Source organism: Crocodylus porosus, unplaced genomic scaffold (assembly GCF_001723895.1).
Source record: "Crocodylus porosus isolate Cpor-Errol unplaced genomic scaffold, CroPor_comp1, whole genome shotgun sequence".
NCBI classification, from domain to species: Eukaryota; Metazoa; Chordata; order Crocodylia; family Crocodylidae; genus Crocodylus; species Crocodylus porosus.
The window spans coordinates 32416793-32437223 of NW_017728943.1; the positions used below are offsets into that span (position 1 = coordinate 32416793).

The 20431-nt window shown below is 43.0% G+C and overlaps 1 protein-coding gene across 1 annotated transcript in view; it reads left to right on the forward strand.

The window, feature by feature from the left end:
* The first annotated feature begins 4726 nt into the window (after positions 1 to 4726).
* The window catches only part of MACROD2 (MACRO domain containing 2), a 1470564-nt gene continuing 1454859 nt past the window's right edge, over positions 4727 to 20431 (forward strand). Inside the window, exon 1 of the mRNA XM_019549129.1 lies at positions 4727 to 5319. Coding sequence (XP_019404674.1) covers positions 5217 to 5319 — 103 coding nt within the window. The 5' untranslated portion in view covers positions 4727 to 5216. The remainder of the gene's footprint in view (positions 5320 to 20431) is intronic.

Consider the following 20431-nt stretch of genomic DNA (forward strand, 5'->3'; position numbering starts at 1 on the left):
GTATCACAGTGCTTGGGTTGTAAAAACCCTCCTTGTTTTTTTTTTTTTTTTTTTTTTTTTGTGGATATCTTCCTGCCAGGAGAGCACTGTGCCAAGTCTGTGTGTGCTACTGAGCCTTCTCAAGACTAGCAGTGTAAAATTGACCTAATTTGTCTGTTTCACTCTTCTCCAGGAAGTTCGGAAGAGAATTGGTGAAACTGGCAAGGATATTAAAATTCTACTGCAGCTGAACCATGACTCCACAAACTAAGAAAAACACATTTGGAAGGCAATATATTTGCAAGTTCAGCCCTTGGAAACATCCCTCCCCAAGCTTAAATCTAATAGAAACAGTTTAGAACCTTTCTCACAAGAGCAAGTCTTAAATTCTGCTAGTAACACAGAGATGGAAGAATCTGTTTCTTGATTACAACAAACTTATTTGTGCAATCTTGGGTGATATATACTAAAATTCTTGGTTTGTATATCCTAGACACGTGAAATGTTTTCTGTGCATCTGCCTTAACCTTGTCTTGGTCTGTAGATTCTTTAGCATGCATGTGGAATAGCCTATGCTCTGTGCACCTAGGCATCAGGCAGTCTAACTGCATACACACAGTGGAGGGTCCAATGATATTTATTTTATCTGATTTTTAATTTTATTTTAAAGATCCAATTAAAGTATATAAGCTGAAGAACTTGAGATAAATATTTACCCAACTCAAACTTTGGGGTTTTTTTGTAAAAATGTTTGCAATTATTATGAGGTATATTTTTGTATTCAATAGCTGTGGTTATTGGACTTTTTAATTTTTGTGTGAATGGTACATCCAGTATACATGTGTGCATGTAAATGTCAGAATACTGGCATTGATTAGAGCAGCATCTTTTCTCACCCTGTTTAAATAAGACATCTCAAACATGACCGGGAAACACCATGCCTCATGAAGCAGGATGACTTCTCATGTTCCTCTAATTCTGGACCTCAGCTAAATGTGAAATATGCACTAAGATCCCAGAAGATGTCATCATAAAGTATTAAATCTAGATCCTATATTTCAGTATGGATACTTGTGTATATCAAACCAGGAGGCCTTTTAGAGAAACTGTATTTACAGAGAGTATTCATTTAATATTGTCATACTCTGCTTTTATGGTAAATAATCAGAGCCTTAACTTCAGTACAAAGTGATCAGTGTGCTGTACAATAGAGCTGTCCAGCTCGTTCCCTGTGAGCTCTATATGTCATATGAGGTGTTAAGTTGAGGCCCCTGGGCTTCTGTCAGACCGCTGTTCCCCCTTCCATTGCTTTGGCTGCAAGGGCATCCAGAGTCTCTGGGATCCATTTGTTGTCTCTAGCTTCCACTTTTTGTTCTTGCCTGGCGGGGGCAGGACAATGTGACTTGGGGAGTTGAGGGTGACCCTGGGGCCATGTGAGCATATAATGCAGGTGTGGGAGGGGGTGCTCGCATGGGCACACAGTGGATGCATGATGCAGTAATCAGGGAAAGGGGCTTGCCTTGATGCAGCCTGGGGGGCATGTGACTCCCAGCCCCTTAGAAGTTGGATAGCCCTGCTCTACAATATTGCACAGCTTTTTTCTAGAAGGCATTTTTTGTATAAAGCTATTGGAATAAAGTGGTTCAATCCTTTTCTAGTACTTCATCTTGGGTGAAATCTGCTTCATTAATATTAGCCTAGCATAACTTGGCTTTATGCTGATGCACTGCATACAGCTTGAGACAGATGAAATCTGTGCTTAAGACCATGTGCTATTTTCTGGTACCTTCACCTGCCTCAAATCTATATTTTATATATATGGGGAGGAAGAGCAACTATAGCATCTTCTTTTCACTTGCTGGTGGCATGCAACTTGGGGAATCTATGGTACCACTTCAGTCCGCTTCTTATTTCTGTTACCTCTGCTGGGCTGAATGCTCCAGTGCTATGATGGATACAAGAACCTGGTTGCATATGGCTTGCTTGAAGGGTCAGTTCATCATTCTTTTTGCATATTGTGTTGATATGAGGGTGTCCCACTCCAGACAAAGTATATACTGCTTATAGAACATTGTAATGCTTGTAACAGTGGGGAGCTGCCAGGGTTTAGTATCAAGTCAGTGTTAACAACTGCTGCTAACCTTTTTTCCCTAACCTTTTGCTAAGCTCATTGAAAAAGGAGAAAGTTCTTAAGGTTAAACTTGTACCTAAATGTATAAATTATATTAAAACATTTGTAATTTATATTAAAATAAAAGCATGAATATTCTTGCTCACTTTTGATATGGGGGAGCTCCTTTTTCTAATGGTCTCTTGAGATTAGTATTCAGAATGATATTGTTCTTTGGATGCATGTGTGGTGATGAGTGTTTCAAATTTTGTTTAAGGTGGTTTTCAGCTGTTTCCTTTTAAGAAAGGACACTCACCCTTCCCACCAATGCAAGAATAGCAAAAATAGGACAGACTACTTTCTGTTGCTTCTGCTCCCTGGCTTGAAAGCTAGCTGCTGGAGAAAGGGGTCCAGAACATGGTCTTTTTAGCCACTCAAAGGACCTTGCAAAATTCTAACAGCATTAGGCTTTTTAAGGCATTGCTTTTGGCTTGCCCCTCTGGTCACAGATATACTAATTTGTTTAAAAAAGTAAAATTGTCTTATAGTGGGTTAAGCCTTATTTTATTAAACTGAAACTGAAGTTAGAGGGAAAAATGTTCTGTTAAAGGGGAAGCCATAGAGGGACATATTGCCATCTGGTGGACAGGATATAGTGAAAGTTGGTAAAGTTTTTGAGTCTGTTCTCTGATTTGGTGGCAGAAAGATTTTTTTTTTCAGGATCAGGAAAATTAAGGTTCAATCAGCAGATCCCAGATGTTAAACTGAAAAATTAATATTGCCTTGTGAATCTTCCTTTTTGATTGCTTGTTGGAATGCCTGCCCAAACAAGAAGGTCTTATAGCATCTCTAAAAGATGTCTGGGCTTGAGCTATGGCAAACCTCAGAAAGAAGGGAGTTCCAGAGCTGAGGAGTGACTGCCAAGAATTACCTTCTGTGTGGTGTTTTTTTTTTTTTTTGTTGCCAAGTGGACCTGGTTCAATGATGGTACTTGTGGGAGGTTGCTCTAGGCTCATCTTAAGGATTGTGATAGAATGTAAGGGAGAAAGTCCTTTTGGTATGTAGGGCCCAGATCCTTTAGGGCCTTAGGTCAAAACAGGCATTTTTGAATTGAACCTGGAAAGCTATTGGGAGCCAGTTTAGACTCTGGAGTATTGGAGTTGTGCTCCTGGTAACCCAGCCACATCAGAAAGTGTGCTGCTGTGTTCTACACCAGCTGCAGCTTCTGGATGGTGTTCAAGGGTAGCTCTACATCTTTAAGGGGCTGCATTGGCTGTGCGGCGGCAGCAGCACTGGGAGGGAGCTATGGCAAAATTTGGGGTGGCTGTAGTCCCCACCTCAAGCCCAACCCCTGCCAAGAAGAACCTGGCGCAGCCCGTGGGTGTAGCCTGCCCATCCCATCCCACACAGATCCAGAGGCACACGCTCCTCCGGGGTGCCCCCCCATAAGCTGCAGGTCTGTCCCATGCCCTCCCCTGCCCTGGCTGGGCAGCCCCTGTCCCTTCCCTCCCTCACTGTGGAGGGCATCGATCTGTGTCCCCCCCATGCCCCTTCTCTCCTCCTCCCTCCCCTTCCACCACAATGAACTTACCAGCTGGAGGCAGCTTTCCACGCTACTGGGCTCTGCTCCTTCCTGCCTGAGTGCTGCGCTGCAGCTGCTTGGACGCACAGGCATTTATCAGCCAAATTATCAGCTCCTTTGGGCCGATTTCTGATACAGTCAATTTTCTTTATATCAGTACTGATCCAATATAGGACTGATGTATTGGCGCATTTCTAGATGACCTGGATATCATCAGCATACTGATGGCATCTCAGTCTTACTTTCTGCACAGTCTCATTCAGCAGCCATTGAATGGGAGGGGTGACAAGGTGGAGCACTGGAGGATCCCACAGGAAAGGTTAGGAGAGGATGATGCCCAGATGGTGATGCAGGCGGTGGGGATGAGGCCCAGATGGTGATACTAGAGCAAATGCTCTAGTAGCAAAGAGCAGAGCCACTTTAGAGTGGTTCTGCAAATACCCGTCAGGTTATATAAATCCTTTATGGTCACATATATCAGAGGCCACTGAAAAATCTAGTAAGATCAGCAGGGCACAATTTCCCCTGTCTATCTTAAGGCAAAGATTGCCAACCAAGGACGTGAGTAAAGTCTCTGTGCTATATCCAGGATTAAAGCCAAACTGACAAGGGTCCAGGAATCCAGTGGCATCCAAATGGAGCTGTTAGGCAGCTTCCCATTCAATTCTGTTCCCCAAAAGGGAAAACGCAGTGATACCTGGTTTAGGAGTTAGCATCAGTCAGTGGTTTCTGGGGGGCATTGGCAGCCTCTGCCAGTAGTGGTCCCAGTCTCCCCTAGCTGGTTTTTACAAGCCCAGATGAACACAGGACCATTTTGCAACTGGTTGCCCTCATCCCCACCCCACAAGAATATTCTATGCATAAGTGTATGACCAAGACAAGATCGAGCTTCCTGCCCCCAGATTAGAAGTGGTGAACCCCAAGTCATACCAGGTATTGGTGATTTTTGCTGCAAAGTAAGTGGCAAATGTGTCACAATGGACTGAAGAAGACTAATAACATTAAAGTGCATAGTGTAACTTGTTTAATTATACCAGGTTTATCCAACTGGTGGCCTGTGGATTGCATGCAGCCTGCAAGAGGTTAACATGCAGCCCTTTCCACTCCCCTCCCAGGCTCCCATCTACCTGCTGCTACCTGTATTCCTTTGGCTGCAGCTTCAGTGGCAGGGCAGGGTGGCATGGTGCAGCTTGTGCTACTGGAGGAGCTGGCAGCTCAGAGTGCCCATGCAGCGTGGTGCAGCAAGAGAGCTCATAGCTGGGCAGCTGAAGGTGAGGTAGGATACCACATGCAGTACTGCAAAAGTGTGGGGGAGTTTACGCATATGGATTGCAGCCAGTGGGGCCTGTGGCCTATACTGGTGCGGCCCCCACTGATGTAGCCCATGGAGAGTGAGGTCCCTGCCTGCTTGGAAGTTGGACAGCATTGAATTACATCATACCTGTTTCTCTTGCATCATCCTTTCCCTAGCAACTGAAAATTACTTTACTTCAATTACTTTACATTTTTGTTTTTGTTTTTTTTTAACCAGAGCGTTTGTTAAAGATGACTTTGGAGGAGAGGCGCAAAGAATATTTGAGGGACTATGTTCTACTAAAAGATATTCCAACATGGATGGAAGACATGAAAAGTAAAAGTGAAAGTGATGGTAAGTAAAGAAGAACTGTGTCTTGGCATTTCTGTATGCATGAGTAATGTTATTTGCAGTTAGTTTTGTTAGGTCTGAAACATTAATTCTCTACCCATAATTGACTAATTTTTGGGATCTGAGAAGCATCATCTTTAATTCAGTTAAACAAGTGAGTATATTGTGCTGTAGGTAACTTTTGGTTTTGATTCTTATAGTGAATTCTGAATGCTTTTTGAGGTTGTCTAAATATCAATTCTGTTGGCCAGTGGCTTACTGTTTTAGGATGCAGATAGAAGTGACAATTTTTGCCTATCTGACCCCAGAAAGTGGTCTGCAGCTGTGACCAAACACAAGTGCACAGCTGCAGAATGCTTTAAAAGGGCCCAATCCCATGAAAATCTGAACCCTTGTTGCATGAGAGTTTAGATGAACACATTCCAAAACAAAGCATGTTCTGTAACTTCTGTCTGCAGAGCTCTAGCCTGTCACTGTTTTCACAATGGGAGGAGGGAAAAAAAATGGAGGCAGTTTGGTTTGGGTTTTTTTCAGCTAGCAGTGGAGGCTGGGACTGGTAGATTGGAGTCCTCCTACCTTGGGGTATATTTCAATGCATCTGCCCCACCCTCCAGCCCTGGCTGGGGAACCCCAAGAGTGAGCTTCCTTTGCTCCCTTTTCCCCCCCTCCCATTCTGAAAACAATGTTAGGGCTGGGAGGGAGGGAGTGGTGTTGCTAGGGAGACAGCTGCAGGCTCACACCAGGCAGCTAGAATCCCCAGCTGTTGGACCCAGCAGCGAACTTCTGTTGGGTCCAGGGGATCGTTTCAACTCATAGCGGGATGCACAGAGAAGTGAAAGTTTTCACCCAGTGTGGCCCTGAAAGCGTTCTACAGTTGTGACCAAACAGAAGTGCACAGCTGCAAAGCGCTTTAAAACGGCCCAATCCTATGAAAATCCAAACCCTTGTTGCGTGAGAGTTGAGATGAAGACATTTCAAAACATAACATCTTCAGTAACTTTGGTCTGCCTGCCTCCCAGCCTTGGAGTTGTTTTCAGAAGTGGTGGGGTGGGGTGTGGCATTGCTTGTAGGCTCACAGCCAGCAGCTGGATTCCCCACCTTCCCTTCCCCACCGGACCCAACAGCATACCTCTGTTTGGTCTGGGGGACTGTTGTAACTCGGAACTCTTCCTGCAAAGCATTATGAGTTACAGTGGGGAGCTCTTCTTCTGTCTGTACCCTTGGTGTTCTCTGGGTTTAGTAAGCATAACCATCTTGTGCGTCTCTCCTCTCTCCCCCCCCTTCCACCCCCCCCAAAAAAATATTTTGTGCAGACAATTCTGGCAGCCTGTTGGTTATCTTAGAATGAGCCCTTCTAGTGACAGCAGTATATCAAAGAAGTGAGGTGACTTCATAAGGACTACATTGGCTGTCACTCCAAACTTTATTGGATTTAACCAGTACCTCAAATTTCATTTGAGAATTTAGTAGTTGTATAGATGTGGAAATAAAGGTGTTGTGGAGAATTGCCTAAAAAGTGGGGTAGTAATATTCTGTACTGTTTAGTTTTGGATGCTTCAGCAGGCACTTTTCTATAGAGCTGATTAGATTAGCCTTGTATGGTATTTAGCTTTATTGGTATGGGGGGGAGGGTAAGTGGCAGTTATCTTCCCAAGCCTTCAGGAATAGTAGATAGGTGAATGGTAAGCCTGCAGTGCATAGACTTCCTTGCTGAGGTAGTAAACCATGCAGTATTTCTTTTAAATTATTTATCTATCTATCTATCTATCTGTTTATTCATTCATTTGTTAGTTTAGTGAAATTGTAAGTCTGTCTTGGATAGCTGTGCCTGAAGTTGGCCTCCCTGATTATGGCACAAGTTCTTAGTATCTGTGTATGCAACTAAGTACATGTATTTGGAATGGCTTTGGGATGTACCCCATGAAATTACTTCATTCCTTACTATTTTACACAAACTGAAAAAACAAAACCAAACTTGCAATAGAGGACCAGATCTCTCTTACTCTCATGTGAGCATGAAGGGGATGTGACCCCTTGACAGGGACTCTCCCAGGCCTTCTTTGGGGTCCTGTTCAATCGAGGCCTGTCTACTGGAGTGATGCCCTGTAAAGACATAGAAAGCAAGTAGCTTTATGGTTGCAGTAGGCCAGGGAATGATGATATAGGCAGAGTCTTTATAGTTAGGTCATATCTCTATGGTTAAACCTAATATTCTTCACTCACACTTTGTATCTTTCAGTGAAAATGGAAAACTGAAGCAGCCTTCTGGGAAGGTGTCAGAAATTCAGTGTCCCACATGGGCTGGGAGAGTCCTAACAGATTTTTAGACCTAAGTGTTATGTAGACAGATAACTCTATCAACCAGTCACAAATCTGGATTGAATTACAGTATTTGAAGTGGAGTGCTTATAGGAGACATCAGAGCTTTTCAGTGTAAGAACACAGAGAGGACCCCTTATGGCGTGCCATATATGTTTAATGAGTCATCCCCTGCCTAGAGGGTTTATATTCTATGCTGACAAAGGGGAAAAGTGATGCACGTATAGAATAACTTGATTTTTAACTCAAGTTTACTAGGATGTTTGTATGACCATAGTGAAGCTTTAGAGTTTGCCCAGTGTCTTAATGCTGAGCTCATCCTTCCTCTTCGCATCCAACTATATTCTTGTCTGCTTTTTCTGAACTTTCCTAAGCTTAAGTTGTTGATATTTGCAGGTGATAATTTTGATTGCTCTTAAGAATATTATGTTAATTTCCTATATACAACTGTGATGTCACCCTACACAGACTGAACACTGATGTCCGCAGTGACTTGAGGTAATAAGCTGAATTGTTGATTTTAATTTCTTTTTAAAAAATACATGTAAGGCTTTCCATTTGTGCTTAGTCTGCTTTAGGAAGGCAAAAGCAAAAGGAGGGAAACTTTTTTTTCTTTTTTTTCTCCTCCTGTTACTTAAGCAGCTTTTTGTTCACTTTGTATTCAGGAGACGGCTACAGTTATGGATCGTAAATATATTTACTCCACATTGGTACATATTTCTTTGGCAATGTTAAGTTTCTGAAGGATTGTCTGACTTCCTAAGTGTAATACTTTTACATTAAAATGTGGAACTGTCAGGAAAAAATGCTTTCTGTTAATGTGATGCGTTTCACTTTGCATGTGTTTCAGAATTATTTTTGTAAAACATCAGTGATTCTATACTGCAAAGTATTGAGTGCATCTGGAGTTACATTTTTTTTAAATTAAATATTGAAAAGATGTAGTTGAAATCTTTTTGTTTTTTGTACATTGGGGTATATGGAATACAGCTGGTACAAATCAAAGTTGTCTGTGCAGGAGTCTGTGTGTAATGCCCTAGAAATGATTAAACCAGTGCTGAGTCAGGTAAAAGGAACTGCTGGTGGAATCCTCATCAAATTTCACTTGTTGGGATCCAATTTGGAAGAAAAAAGTAGCCTTTAGAATGGCAGGTCAGCATGCTGAAGCGTGATAAGATGGCACATGAGGAGTAAAACAGAGACCGAAGAAACGTGTTAGTTGTTAAACGTGTAGCCAGTGACATACTTTAACTGAATAGGAAAATTTGTGGGAGAGAAGATCATACAGGCTTATCAAGTGAATGACAGGAGTTGGCTGTATATTAGAAATGATTATGGTATGTTGCAATCAAATACTGAACTTTCTTAAAGTTCAGAACAATTATTTTGTAAAAGTAATGTTGAAGAGAACTTGAAGGAGTAGCATATGTTAAACTGTGGCTGGATTGATGGCATAAAGGAGAAGGAAGATATTGAAGTGGCACTTGAGAAAATAGAAATAAAGGAGGCTAATTTTGAATTGTGTCAAAGCACTCTTGCACAAGCTAGAACATACATATGTTTAGAAAGGCTATAATAAGCAAGGTTGCTGTACTATAAAGGAAAAGGAAAGTATATAAGCTTCACTGTGGAAATGAAGATGCTTAAGTAGATGGCACATTCTTTAATAGGGAAGAATATTAGTGTATAATGCATATTGCTTCAAAGAGTGAGAGAGGTTAAGCAATGTTGGTATGGGCCTTTCTGTCATTTCTTAAAGTGACAGGAAATAAAGTGACCCTGAAGGTGCATGGACAGGGTATTGATGGATCTCAGAAAGATCCAAGACACATGACTACTTGGCAAACGACAATCTGTGGCAAAAGGTTGTAAAAGTCACTGACGTCTAAAATAGGGAGTAAGAAAACAGATTTCTTTGTCTTCTAACACTTCTATGTTCTAAATGCACAACAGTTCCCTAAGCCTGAGATGTAAGGAAACAAAATGCACTTTGGGATTTATGCAGATTGGAACGTGAACATGTCATATGGAATTAGACCATGTGTCTTGCCATCTTCTGCTGTTTCAGAGGAAGAAGGCTACATGATGTAACCCAAATTCATCCAACCAGTTGCTTTGTATAATGCAGAGGTGGGCAATTATTTGGGCTGGAAGGTCTCTTCCAACCCAAATTTTTTATGATTCTATGAATGAAACAAGATTAGCAGGAATCAAGTAGATTACAATTAGCCATGAAGCCATTTGACACCCTCAGCGCTGCCTGAGTAGAAAAGCCAGTGCCCTTCCCTGGTAGTTGAATCCAAAGTTTGGCTAGGGCAGTGTGGCAGGGCACTGTCTGTGCCTGCCACTTTAAGAGCCAGCAGCCGGTGGGTGCCTGATGAGGGCAGCCATTTTAGATTCAGGGCTGCCCATATAAACAGGGCATTTTGCTGCTGGGAGACCAGGCAACAACATCGCCTGGCTGCAGGGCTGCTGGTATCATCTGGAGGTAAGGGAAGAGCTGTAGGGGATGGTCAGGAGGCTCCTGGTCCTGGGCATGACCTAAAACTGCACCTTGCAGGGAGTGGGTGGCTTGGTGGGGCTCTCAGTGGCGTGGGAGCCCCCAGGAAATGCCAGGCCATTTACCACCCCAGTGAAAGGTGGGTCGGGGCGCCTTAACCCCTAGCCCCCACAACTGGGTGGGTTACCCCTTTTGTAGGGTCTGGAAGGTGGACCCCAGCGAGAGAGTGGGGCCATAGACTCACACCTGTCTGGACATCCCTGACTGGTCCATGCTGGGGCCAGGACTGGAAGGGTCGAAAGGCCAGGGGCCCACCATGAGGAATGCCCAAGAGCTGGGGGCCTGGGATTCTGACTGGCCTGGAGGTGGGCCAGGGCTAGTGAGCCAAAGGTCCTGGGGGGGACCGCACCTGTAAGGGGGAAACAGTTCAGGGAGATATGCTGCCCAGGATGAAGCTGGAATAGGCTGTCTGAGGAGAGGAATCCAGGTGGGGTTCAACTAGTAGGATTCTGGGGTCCAGTGTGGGGCTGGTGATAGTGATAACATCTGGATGCCATCTGCTAGGCTTGGGCTGTGGTGTAGGGGAGGAGCGGAGACGCAGATAGCACCCCCTGGCATCGGGGCAGGAAATGGGCAGCCTCCCACTTAATTTACATCAAGGCATGGCGGGCGCTTAGCCCAGAAACAGGTGGGCGGGCCACAGGGAAATCAGCCCCGAGAAGGCCCTCTGTTACAGGCAGGAATTGAGGAGAGGTACAACTACACCACTGCACCCGTTCCTCCCTTACATCCTGCCCTGGTTGTAGTTATCACTGACTTTAGCTTTAGTTAATTTGAAAAATCAGTCCTATATCTATGACTTTCTATAACTTTTTTTTTTTATGAAAGTGACTGTAAATAGCATTTTTTTATGGCTAATCTGATCTGCTAAGTCTTCCATCCCTGCATGATGTGCTTCCCCTGCAAATGTTCAGGTACAGTTATGGCAGTAGAAAAGGGTTTACATTTGTCTTTGCAGCTTTCCAGGAGACTGTTTTCCTGGCATAAATCAGATGAGCATTAAGCTACCCTAATTTACATTTGATTATAAAGGTTTTTGGGAGCTTAGTTCATGCTTCCTGAACTGTGCTGTCTCTAGGTCAGCCACAGAGCTAACTGTACCACCTGAGAAGGTCTTCCTTAAGTATATGTTTGGGAAAATAGACAGCTATTCTTCCTAGATAGCTATTCATCCTTTAAGTAGTATGAAAGAGAGGGCTCATATACTGCAGAAGGCAAACTGCAATAAAGTGAGATACAGAATAGACATTAATTGGTCTTATAGACAAGCAGCATTATCCACTTGTCAAAAATCTAGAGAAAAGGCTATTGAAACCCAAACCATAAATTAGTAGAGGAGCCAGCTTATGGTTGTAAACCGAACAGACCTTCAGTGTTTTGTTTTGTAGCAAACGTTATAATTCTCTGATGAGCAACATGCACGCAATCTTCATGAGTCTCTTGTACAAATTAAATTTGTCTGTCTGTCTCTGTTTCTCTCTTTGTCTCTCTTGTGCTCTCAACTGATCAATTAAATAATGAAGAACAGAGTGCTCTGGAAGCAGTTATATGAATAAGGACAATTTCTGAGGTATGATGATTAAAAAATAATTTGAAGAGTTCTGTGTTTCCTTTTGCACAAATTCTTATTTTCCTCCTCTCTTCTTTTGAAATACCATTCAAGCACAGTGACAATCCAAAATGACCCACCTAAAATACCTTGTTTTATCAGACCTTTTTTTTTTTTATTGACTAAGGTGTTTGGTGATTAATCTCTATGAAGAGAGGAAGACTTTGTTGCTGAATTGGATCCATAACTGCCTTACAGAAAGCTGCAACTTGCGTTGTAAAGAAAGGAAATCCTAACAAATAGGTTCGTGGACAGTTGGGGAAATGAGAGACTATAACATAAGAACAATGCAATCAATCAGTGTGGCCAGATATATTACCAAGAAAATGAAATTCTCATTTGTGCACTTTAGAGCATTAAAAGGGATTTGTCTTTTGTCACTATTGCTGTGTGATTTCTTTAGTTTAGTGCACAAGCTAGTTTAGTGTTGCGAAGTGCAGTTTTGGATGGGTCCTTTCTTACCCAGCTGGGCTGACCTTCTTGTGAAGTTAATCCTAAGAATGTTTACTCCATACCAACCATAAAGTCCTGTTTTTACCTAGACAGTTCAAGTGTTTAGCCTGTATGAGGGAATAACAGGAAGTGGAGTGGTATTACACTTTATGGAAATTAGACATAAATATTCTCTAGCAATAAATATAACAACTACTCAAGTGCTGGGAACTGGGAATAGGCCAGTTTCAGTGGCTTCTGCCCAGCCCTTGTGTCTCTTTAAGGGCAAGAACAAACTTTGCTGCAGTTACTGATGCCTTTTGATGCTCTGTGCACTGAACTTTTTGATGTCTGAGACCTGTTGTCTGGACTTCCCTTTCCTGCCACTTGTGTGTTAGCCTGAATGCTTAGAATCAATTCAGCTGTTGTTCAAATTGAATCTCTCAGCTTCACCTTTCAGTCCAGTCCAGCTGTTCTCTGAAGTAAATGCTTCTCTCTGTGCTCCAATAGCATCTTCTCCAGTCCCTCCTGTAGGGCTACCTAATAGGGCTGTGCAACGCTTCAGTCACTGACTCAATTCAGTGGAGATTTGGCCTGATTTGGCAGCCAAATCTTTGGATCTGAATTGAATCAGGAGACCCTTTAATCTCTCCAAATCAAATCGATTCAGAGGGTTCTGATTCAAAGATTCTGGCTATAAACTTACTAGGGGGGACCAGCAAGGAATGGGGGAGACCTTGTTCCCTTGAGCGCCTCCCGTAGTAACAAGGAACAACAGCCATAAGTTGTTAGAGAGTAGGTTCAGGCTGGACTTTAGAAGGCACTACTTCAGTCAGGGTGGCTAGGATCTGGAACCAACTTCCAAGGGAAGTGGTGCTGGCTGCTGCCTTGGGGGTCTTTAAGAGGAGGTTTGACAATTACCTAGCTGGGGTCATTTGAGTCCAGTTTTCTCTCCTGCCTAGGGCAGGGGGTCAGACTAGAAGATTTGCAAGGTCTACATCTGTGAATCTATGATGATTCAGACAGACACAGTTTTAAATGTTTTTCCTACATACCTCAAGGTACTAGGTGGCTTGTGAATGCTGAGATAGTGGGGTGGATGGAGCATCCTATGGGAGTGCGGGGGGATCCCCAGCATGCTTGGCAGCAGACTTGGAAGTGGACCAGAACCACTTCCAGTCCACTTCTGGGTCTGCTGGGGAGCACATAGGGGACCTTCCCCCTGCCTCTCCCTCCTCCCGACTCAGCAGCTGGTACCTCCTGGGTCTGTGGGAGGCACCTGGGGTCCCCTATGGCCGATCACCAAGCCAGTGGGGCACTCCATCTGCCCCACCATCTCAGTGTTCACGAGCTGTGCCTGGTATCTCGAGATACGTAGAAAAAAACATTTAAAGCTGTGTCTATGACCGAATTGCTGATTCTCTAAATCAGCATTGAATCATTCAGATTTGGCCGAATTGAATCGGGACAGTGATCTGAATCAACTAATGGAATCACTGTCCCTGATTTGGGCCTAATCTGAATTGAATATGGCCCATTTCGCATACGACTACTACCTAACACTTATCATCAGCCTGGTGATCCTTCCTTGTTTTTAAGTGATAGTCACCTCCTTCAAAGAAACATACATTGATGGCAATCAACCCCATAAGTATATTTGAGGGCAACACTCTTGCTGTGCTTCCCTCCATTGAGGGGGTTGTGGTTTAGCAATTTTAACATTAGGGATGAAATCAGGAAGGCCAGAGCACTATTGGAGTTGAAGTTAGCAAGGGACATGAAGGGTAACAAGAAGGGGTTTTACAAATATGTCAGTAACAAGAGGAAGGTCAGGGAAGGTGTGGATCCTTTGCTGAAGGGGGAGGCAACCTAGTGACAGATAACACAGAAAATGCTGAAGTATTAAATGCTTTTTTCCACCTTAGTTGAGGAAAAAGCAGGTTGAGCTATCAGAGTACTGGATCCACAGGCAATTTGAGCTGCCAGAGTACTGGATCTGGTAGCACAATTTGAGGAGGAGGTGAGCAGCCAACAGTGGTGAAAGGAATAGGTAAGGGGTCATTTAGAAAAGCAGGGCATGTGCCAGTCAACGGGGCTGGACAGAATGCGCCCAAGGCTGCTGAGGGAGTTGGCCACTGTGATTGCAGAGCTGGTGTCCATTATTTTTGAAAACTTGTAGCTGTCAGGAGAGGTCCAGGATGATTGGAAAAGGGCAAATATAGTGCCCATCTTTCAGAAGGGGAAGAAGAAGGATTGGGAGAGCTACAGACTGGTCAGCCTCACCTCAGTCCCTGGAAAAACCATGGAGCAGGGGCTCAAGGAATTAATTTCTAAGCATTTGGAGGAGAAGGTGATTAGGAACAGTCAGCATGGATTCACCAAGGGCAAATTATGCACGAAGAGCAGTGGATGTGATGTATCTTGACTTCAGCAAGGCTTTAGATGTTCCACAACATTCTCTCGTGCATACTAGGGAAGTCTGGGGTGGATGAATGCACTGTAAGGTGGATAGAAAACTGGCTGGATCTGAGGGTAGTAATCAATTACTTCATGTCAAGTTGGCAGCTGGTATTGAGTAGAGTGCCCCAGGGATCTGTCCTGGGGCTAGTTTTGTTCAATATTTTCATCAATGACCTGGAAGATGAGATGGAGTGCACCTTCAGCAAGTTTGCAGGTGATACCAAACTGGGGGAAATAGTAGACATGCTGGAGGGTAGGACTAGGATTCAGAGAGACCTCTACAGATTGGAGGATTGGATGAAAAGGAATCTCATGAGGTTCAATAAGGACAAGTTAAAAGTTCTGCACTTAGGACAGAACAATCCCATGCACCACTATAGGCTGGGGACTGACTGGCTAAGCAGCAGTGCTGCAGAAAAGGACCTAGAGACTACTGTGGGCAAAAAGTGGAATATGAGCCAACAGTGTGCCCTTGTTGGGAAGAAGGCTAACCACATACTGGGCTGCATTAGTAGGAGTATTGCTAGCAGATCAAAGGAAGTAATTATTCACCTCTATCTGGCATTGGTGAGGCCACATCTGAAGTAGTGTGTCCAGTTTTGTGCCCTCCACTGCAGAAATGATGTAGACCAATTGGAGAGAATCCAGTGGAGGGCAGGAAAAATAGTTAGGGGACTCAGACACATGACTTCTGGGGGGGGGGGGGCGCTAAGGGAACTGGGCTTATTTAGCATGGAGAAGAGAAGACTGAGGGGGTGGATTTAGTAACAAACTTCAGCTACCTGAAGAGTGGTTCTGAAGAGGATGGAGCTAGACTGTTCTCAGTGGTGGCAGATGACAGAACAAGAAGCAATGGTCTCAAGTTGCAGCAAGGGAACTCTAGGTTACGTATTAGGAAAAACTTTTTCACGAGGAGGATAGTAAATCAGTGGAACAGGTTACCCAGAGAGGTTGTGGAATCTTCATACTCAGAGGTTTTTAAGACCTGGCTAGACAGCCCTGGCTGGGCTGATCTAGTTGGGGATTGGTCCTGTTTTGAGCAGGGGGGTTGGACTAGATGACCTCCTGAGGTCCTTTCCAACTGTAATTTTCTATGATTCTGTGATTAGGTATTTGTTGACCTGAACATTCAAATAGTTTATACCAGTAAGAAATTACATGAACCTGCCTACAAAGATGCTTGACACATTCACTTGCTTGGCCCATGAGTGTGACAGCTGAGCCATTAGTTTGTTGGTAAGGGCTACTGCATTAGGTCAGTAGGCACTCTGCAATACATGTATTTATTGTTGACTGTGGATGTCTTGCATAAAGGTTGAGGTAAAACAAAATCCTCATGTAGTGGCTAACTTCTCTCGATAAAGTTGTTCTTGCTATTGGTGTGGCTTTTGCTGTGTTCTTTTTTGAGGAATTTACCCAACTTTTATGCACCAATACAGCTATTTCATCTCTACCTAAGCACACCATTTCATGTCTCTTCCAAAAAAGTCAATACTTTGAAACAAGATTAATTCATCAGATGAGCTTGACTGGTTCAGTTTACTAGAGCCATATAACAATGTACTGTTCAGATTACTGATTTGTGTCATGAATATGTTGCTACAATACTTCCTATGTGGAAAATACCTAAAGAAAATTTGGATGGAACAGAATACAGCAACTCGCTTACTTAGTGGGGCAGCATTTAGCCACTGTTTGTGTAATAACGTGATTTCTACTAATTCATAGCTGGTTTCTTGGTCTAGGTCACCACTTGGATGCCATAACCCATAGAGTACAAAATGTGCTTTTGGCTCTGGCTGTTGGAGACACATGAGCCCCCCCACCCTCCAATTTTTGTCCCACTTCAGCTGATGTTGTAAGGTACTCAGATTCCTCCTGGGTTGTTTGAGAGAGAGGGTATGGCTTGCAGGATGTTCCTGTGATAGATACTCCATTCTCTAACTTTTGGATTCTCATTTCTCCCTCATATTTTTCTTTGAGGGAGTCATGTCTTCAGGGTATTTTAGAATACCCTGCTACCAGGTTTGTGAGACGTGGCAGGAAACATTTTTTCTTCTATAGTGGGTGTTAGTAGTGCTGTGGGCACTGTTCTTAATTAGTTTTTCCCTTGAAATGAAGATAAACTACTTTAAGCCACTGCTGTAATTTTTTTGGAATTTTGTTTGGTTTGATGCCACATTTGTATATGCCTGATTTCAGTGCAAATGTGATTTATGTGTAAAGTTAGTTTAATAGATGAAGACTTTTTTCCTGTCTCGTAAGTATTTAGTTTAGTATTAATCTAGTTTAAAAATAAACATGAGTAATTTTGCACACATTTTACTGAAACAGTGGAAATTAAAATTTTACATGTGGCTTGACTTCAATGAGGAGTAGCTGTTGTGAGGTGGGGGAAAATGAGCATAATTAAACCATAAAATAAATCTGTTTAATATAGGAGGGAGGTTTCAACTTGCATATCAATTGACTTACATTTGCATAACTGCCTGTTCAATGGATCTTTGCCAAAGACAGCAGCTATTGGCATAGTTAAATACAGTATCTTTGCAGAGTACATTGTGCAAACTCCAACTGTCCAATTCAGTTAGTGATGTAGTTAGTTAACCTTTTTCTAAAAATAAAAAGGAAGTTAAACATAAAGAATTACACTAATGCTCTGTCTAAGGATGCTTAGTCAAATGCTAAGTGCGGAAACAATTATTTTACATACAAAGACTAACTGAATGGCATTGCCCAGAAGGCTCTGTGTCCTGGGATGAAAGTGCTTCTCCTTTTGCTAATCAAGATCTGAAGCAGTGATGCAGCAAATCTACAGCTCTTTGCTATTGGTTGTTATCTATCTTTGTTTCCTTCCATTAACTAATATGGGGGTACTATAGGAATTTGGATACAAGACTCCAGTTTGCCTTGTTTGCAGTATATCTTTGTATTGTTAATTAGGCTGTCAAGTATTACATATGTCTACACAAATGAAACACAACTCTCCTTGGTAACACAGATTGCATTACAGTTGTAATTTGAATTTGGTGATGGTCTTAATTTTGCAACTTTAATGTTGTCCCTTCTAAAGGAGCTGTGTAAATGAGGCACAATGGGATTCACGCAAATATAAACCCCCTACCCTTAGTCTGCTTTCAAACTCAGCTTTTACTCCAAAAGTAAAGTTGAGTTCTTTCCTTCAAATACATTGTCACCATACTTCTATTTGTGGAAAAGGACATTTTATGTCTTTATGGCAAATAAATATTATAAAGAAACCTAGATAATGCTGAAACAAATCAAACTATGCCCTTAATGGCAAATGAGAAAGATTATTTTTCCCTGTGTAGCTGGGGATGTTGAGCTTAAGTCTTCTTTTGCCTCAACATGTTTAACTTGCTTTCTTCACTGCTAACAACTTTGTGCTTCATTGTATTTTGTTTTGTTTTCTTGTTTGTCATGAATCATTCCTGCTAACTTTAATGAAAAAATATCAGGCTTGAGCAAAAAGATACCTATTTACCTACTCTTCCTACCAGGCCAGGGTAAAATAGTTTATTTCCTTGCTTTTAACAAATAGCATACTTCGGGGTCTGCTGGGGATTGGCAATTGGGGCATTTAAGTTTTGCAGACAAATACACAGTAAAAATAAAGCCCATTGTCTTGGTTAGCTACATGTCATCACAGGAGTTGCTCAGAAGTGACTTATGTGTGAAATTATAACTATTTATTTGAAAAATATTTTGGGGGATTTATGTCTTAATGATTTTTTTTTAGGACAGTGAACAACGTAGGGTAGTGTAAAAGTAATGGATAAATATGTTAGTAGCCTAGTGACTAGGAAAGTGCTTCTCAAGCTGCCTGTAGCATACTTTCCGATGCTCTCACTAGTACTTCCCTAAAAAGACAATTAAAAATGATAGGTTTCCCTAACAAGTCAGTACTTGCCAATGTGCATCACAAGCATCTTGAAAAACAGATTTACTTCAGGAAGATTTCTGAATGCAGGAGGCATTACTTCATTATCAGGGCGGCTAGGAGCTGGAACCAACTTCCAAGGGAGGTGGTGCTTGCCCCTACCCTGGGGGTCTTCCAAAGGAGGCTAGACAGCCACCTAGCTGGGGTCATTTGACCCCAGCATCCTTTTCTGCCTATGGCAGGGGGTCGGACTAGATGATCTGCTCAGGTTCCTTCCGACCCTACCAACTATGAAACTATATGAAACTATGAATGGTGGTTTATGGAGCACTTCCTGATAGTTTGCAGTCTCTGGAAGGACACTCATGCAGTCATCATCCCCACTCTCCTCTGTGGATGTGAAATGTAGGTGACCTACTGTTGTTATCTCAAGAGCCTGGAGAGAGATCATCAGTGATGCCTCTGGAAGATCCTCCACATCAAATAGGAAGATTGCTTTACAAATGCCAGCATCCTTGTGAAAGCCAATACTATGAGAATTAAGTCTGTGATCCTCAAGCATCAACTTCACTGGGCTGGACACTATGTGTAGATGCCTGACTCCCAAAACAAGTGCTCTACTCCCAGCTTAGTTGTGGCCTGATATCTTGTGGTTGTCAGTAGAAATGCTATGAGGACATGTTGAAGTCATATCTCAAGAAAATGGATGCAACATCAAGAGCTGGAAGGAGTAACTGACTCCAGTAGCCAAAGAGTAGCCCAGTTCAAGGTAAAGCATCTTGCCCTCAAAGCAGAGAAGAGACAGTGGAGGAAGGAAGAAGAGAAAAATCCCACCCTATGACCTATTTTTCTCTGCATAAGACCTGCAAGTTCTAGTGATGGGCCTGTGGCTCAAGGATTGGACCCTTAAATCACCTGAAGACCCATCAATGAGCCGTGGCTGAGGGATTCCTGACTGATAATTTTACAGAGTGATTGTACTATTGGTAGGGAAAGTTGTTTGATTAGATGTGATATCTTTTATTAGACCAACTGAGTAGTTGGAAAAAAGTTCTTAGCAAGCTTTTGGACGCAATCACCCTTCTTCAGGCGTAGGAAGTCTCTGCTGGTCTGAGACTCCAAGGAATGAGAGAAGCTAAAAGTGTGGCAGGATGTCAGTGAGCATGTAAATAGGTAGAAATTAGAAAGACGAAAGGTAAAGCAGGTAAGGGAGAGGGAAAAAAGCAGGGGGAAAGGGCCAAAGGGAAACGGTGGTGGGATTTTGTTCCAAGTTCCAAAATAGCACTGCAGAAAGCTTATTGCCCCTGTAGAAATAAGTAGTTGAGGCAGCTGCCAAAGGATATTATAGGAACTGAAAACTTGGGAATGCAGGACTGTCATGGTGTGCCCTCCAGGGTGGGGGTGAAGGGAGCATGCTCAAAACTGCTGCAATCTTACCTGATCTCTGAGAGAGTCCCCTGAAGCCAGCCCAAGCTTGGTTACTGGAACAGTACCTCCCACTGTGAGAGCATGGCCTTTCAGTCTCTCACCTTTGGTTCTCCGTGGTCCTGACTAAAGGAGCTAGCTTCCACACTTGCCCCCTTTCTTTTGTGGGCAGGTGTGGGACCAAATGCAACCCAAGGTTCCAAGTAGCACAGCAGACATTCTCTTCAGTAAAGGATCTTTGTGGATGATATCTTTTACTGGACTGCAGTGGTCCAGTGCTGGCTAACATATCATGCCAACATTGCTCTTTAGTAAAAGCATTGATTGAAGCAAAAGTTTGTCCCTCTTTAAATGGGGGTAAGCAGTGCCTGTGTCTCCAGCCTAGCCCAGATTAGTACTGGGAAGCCCC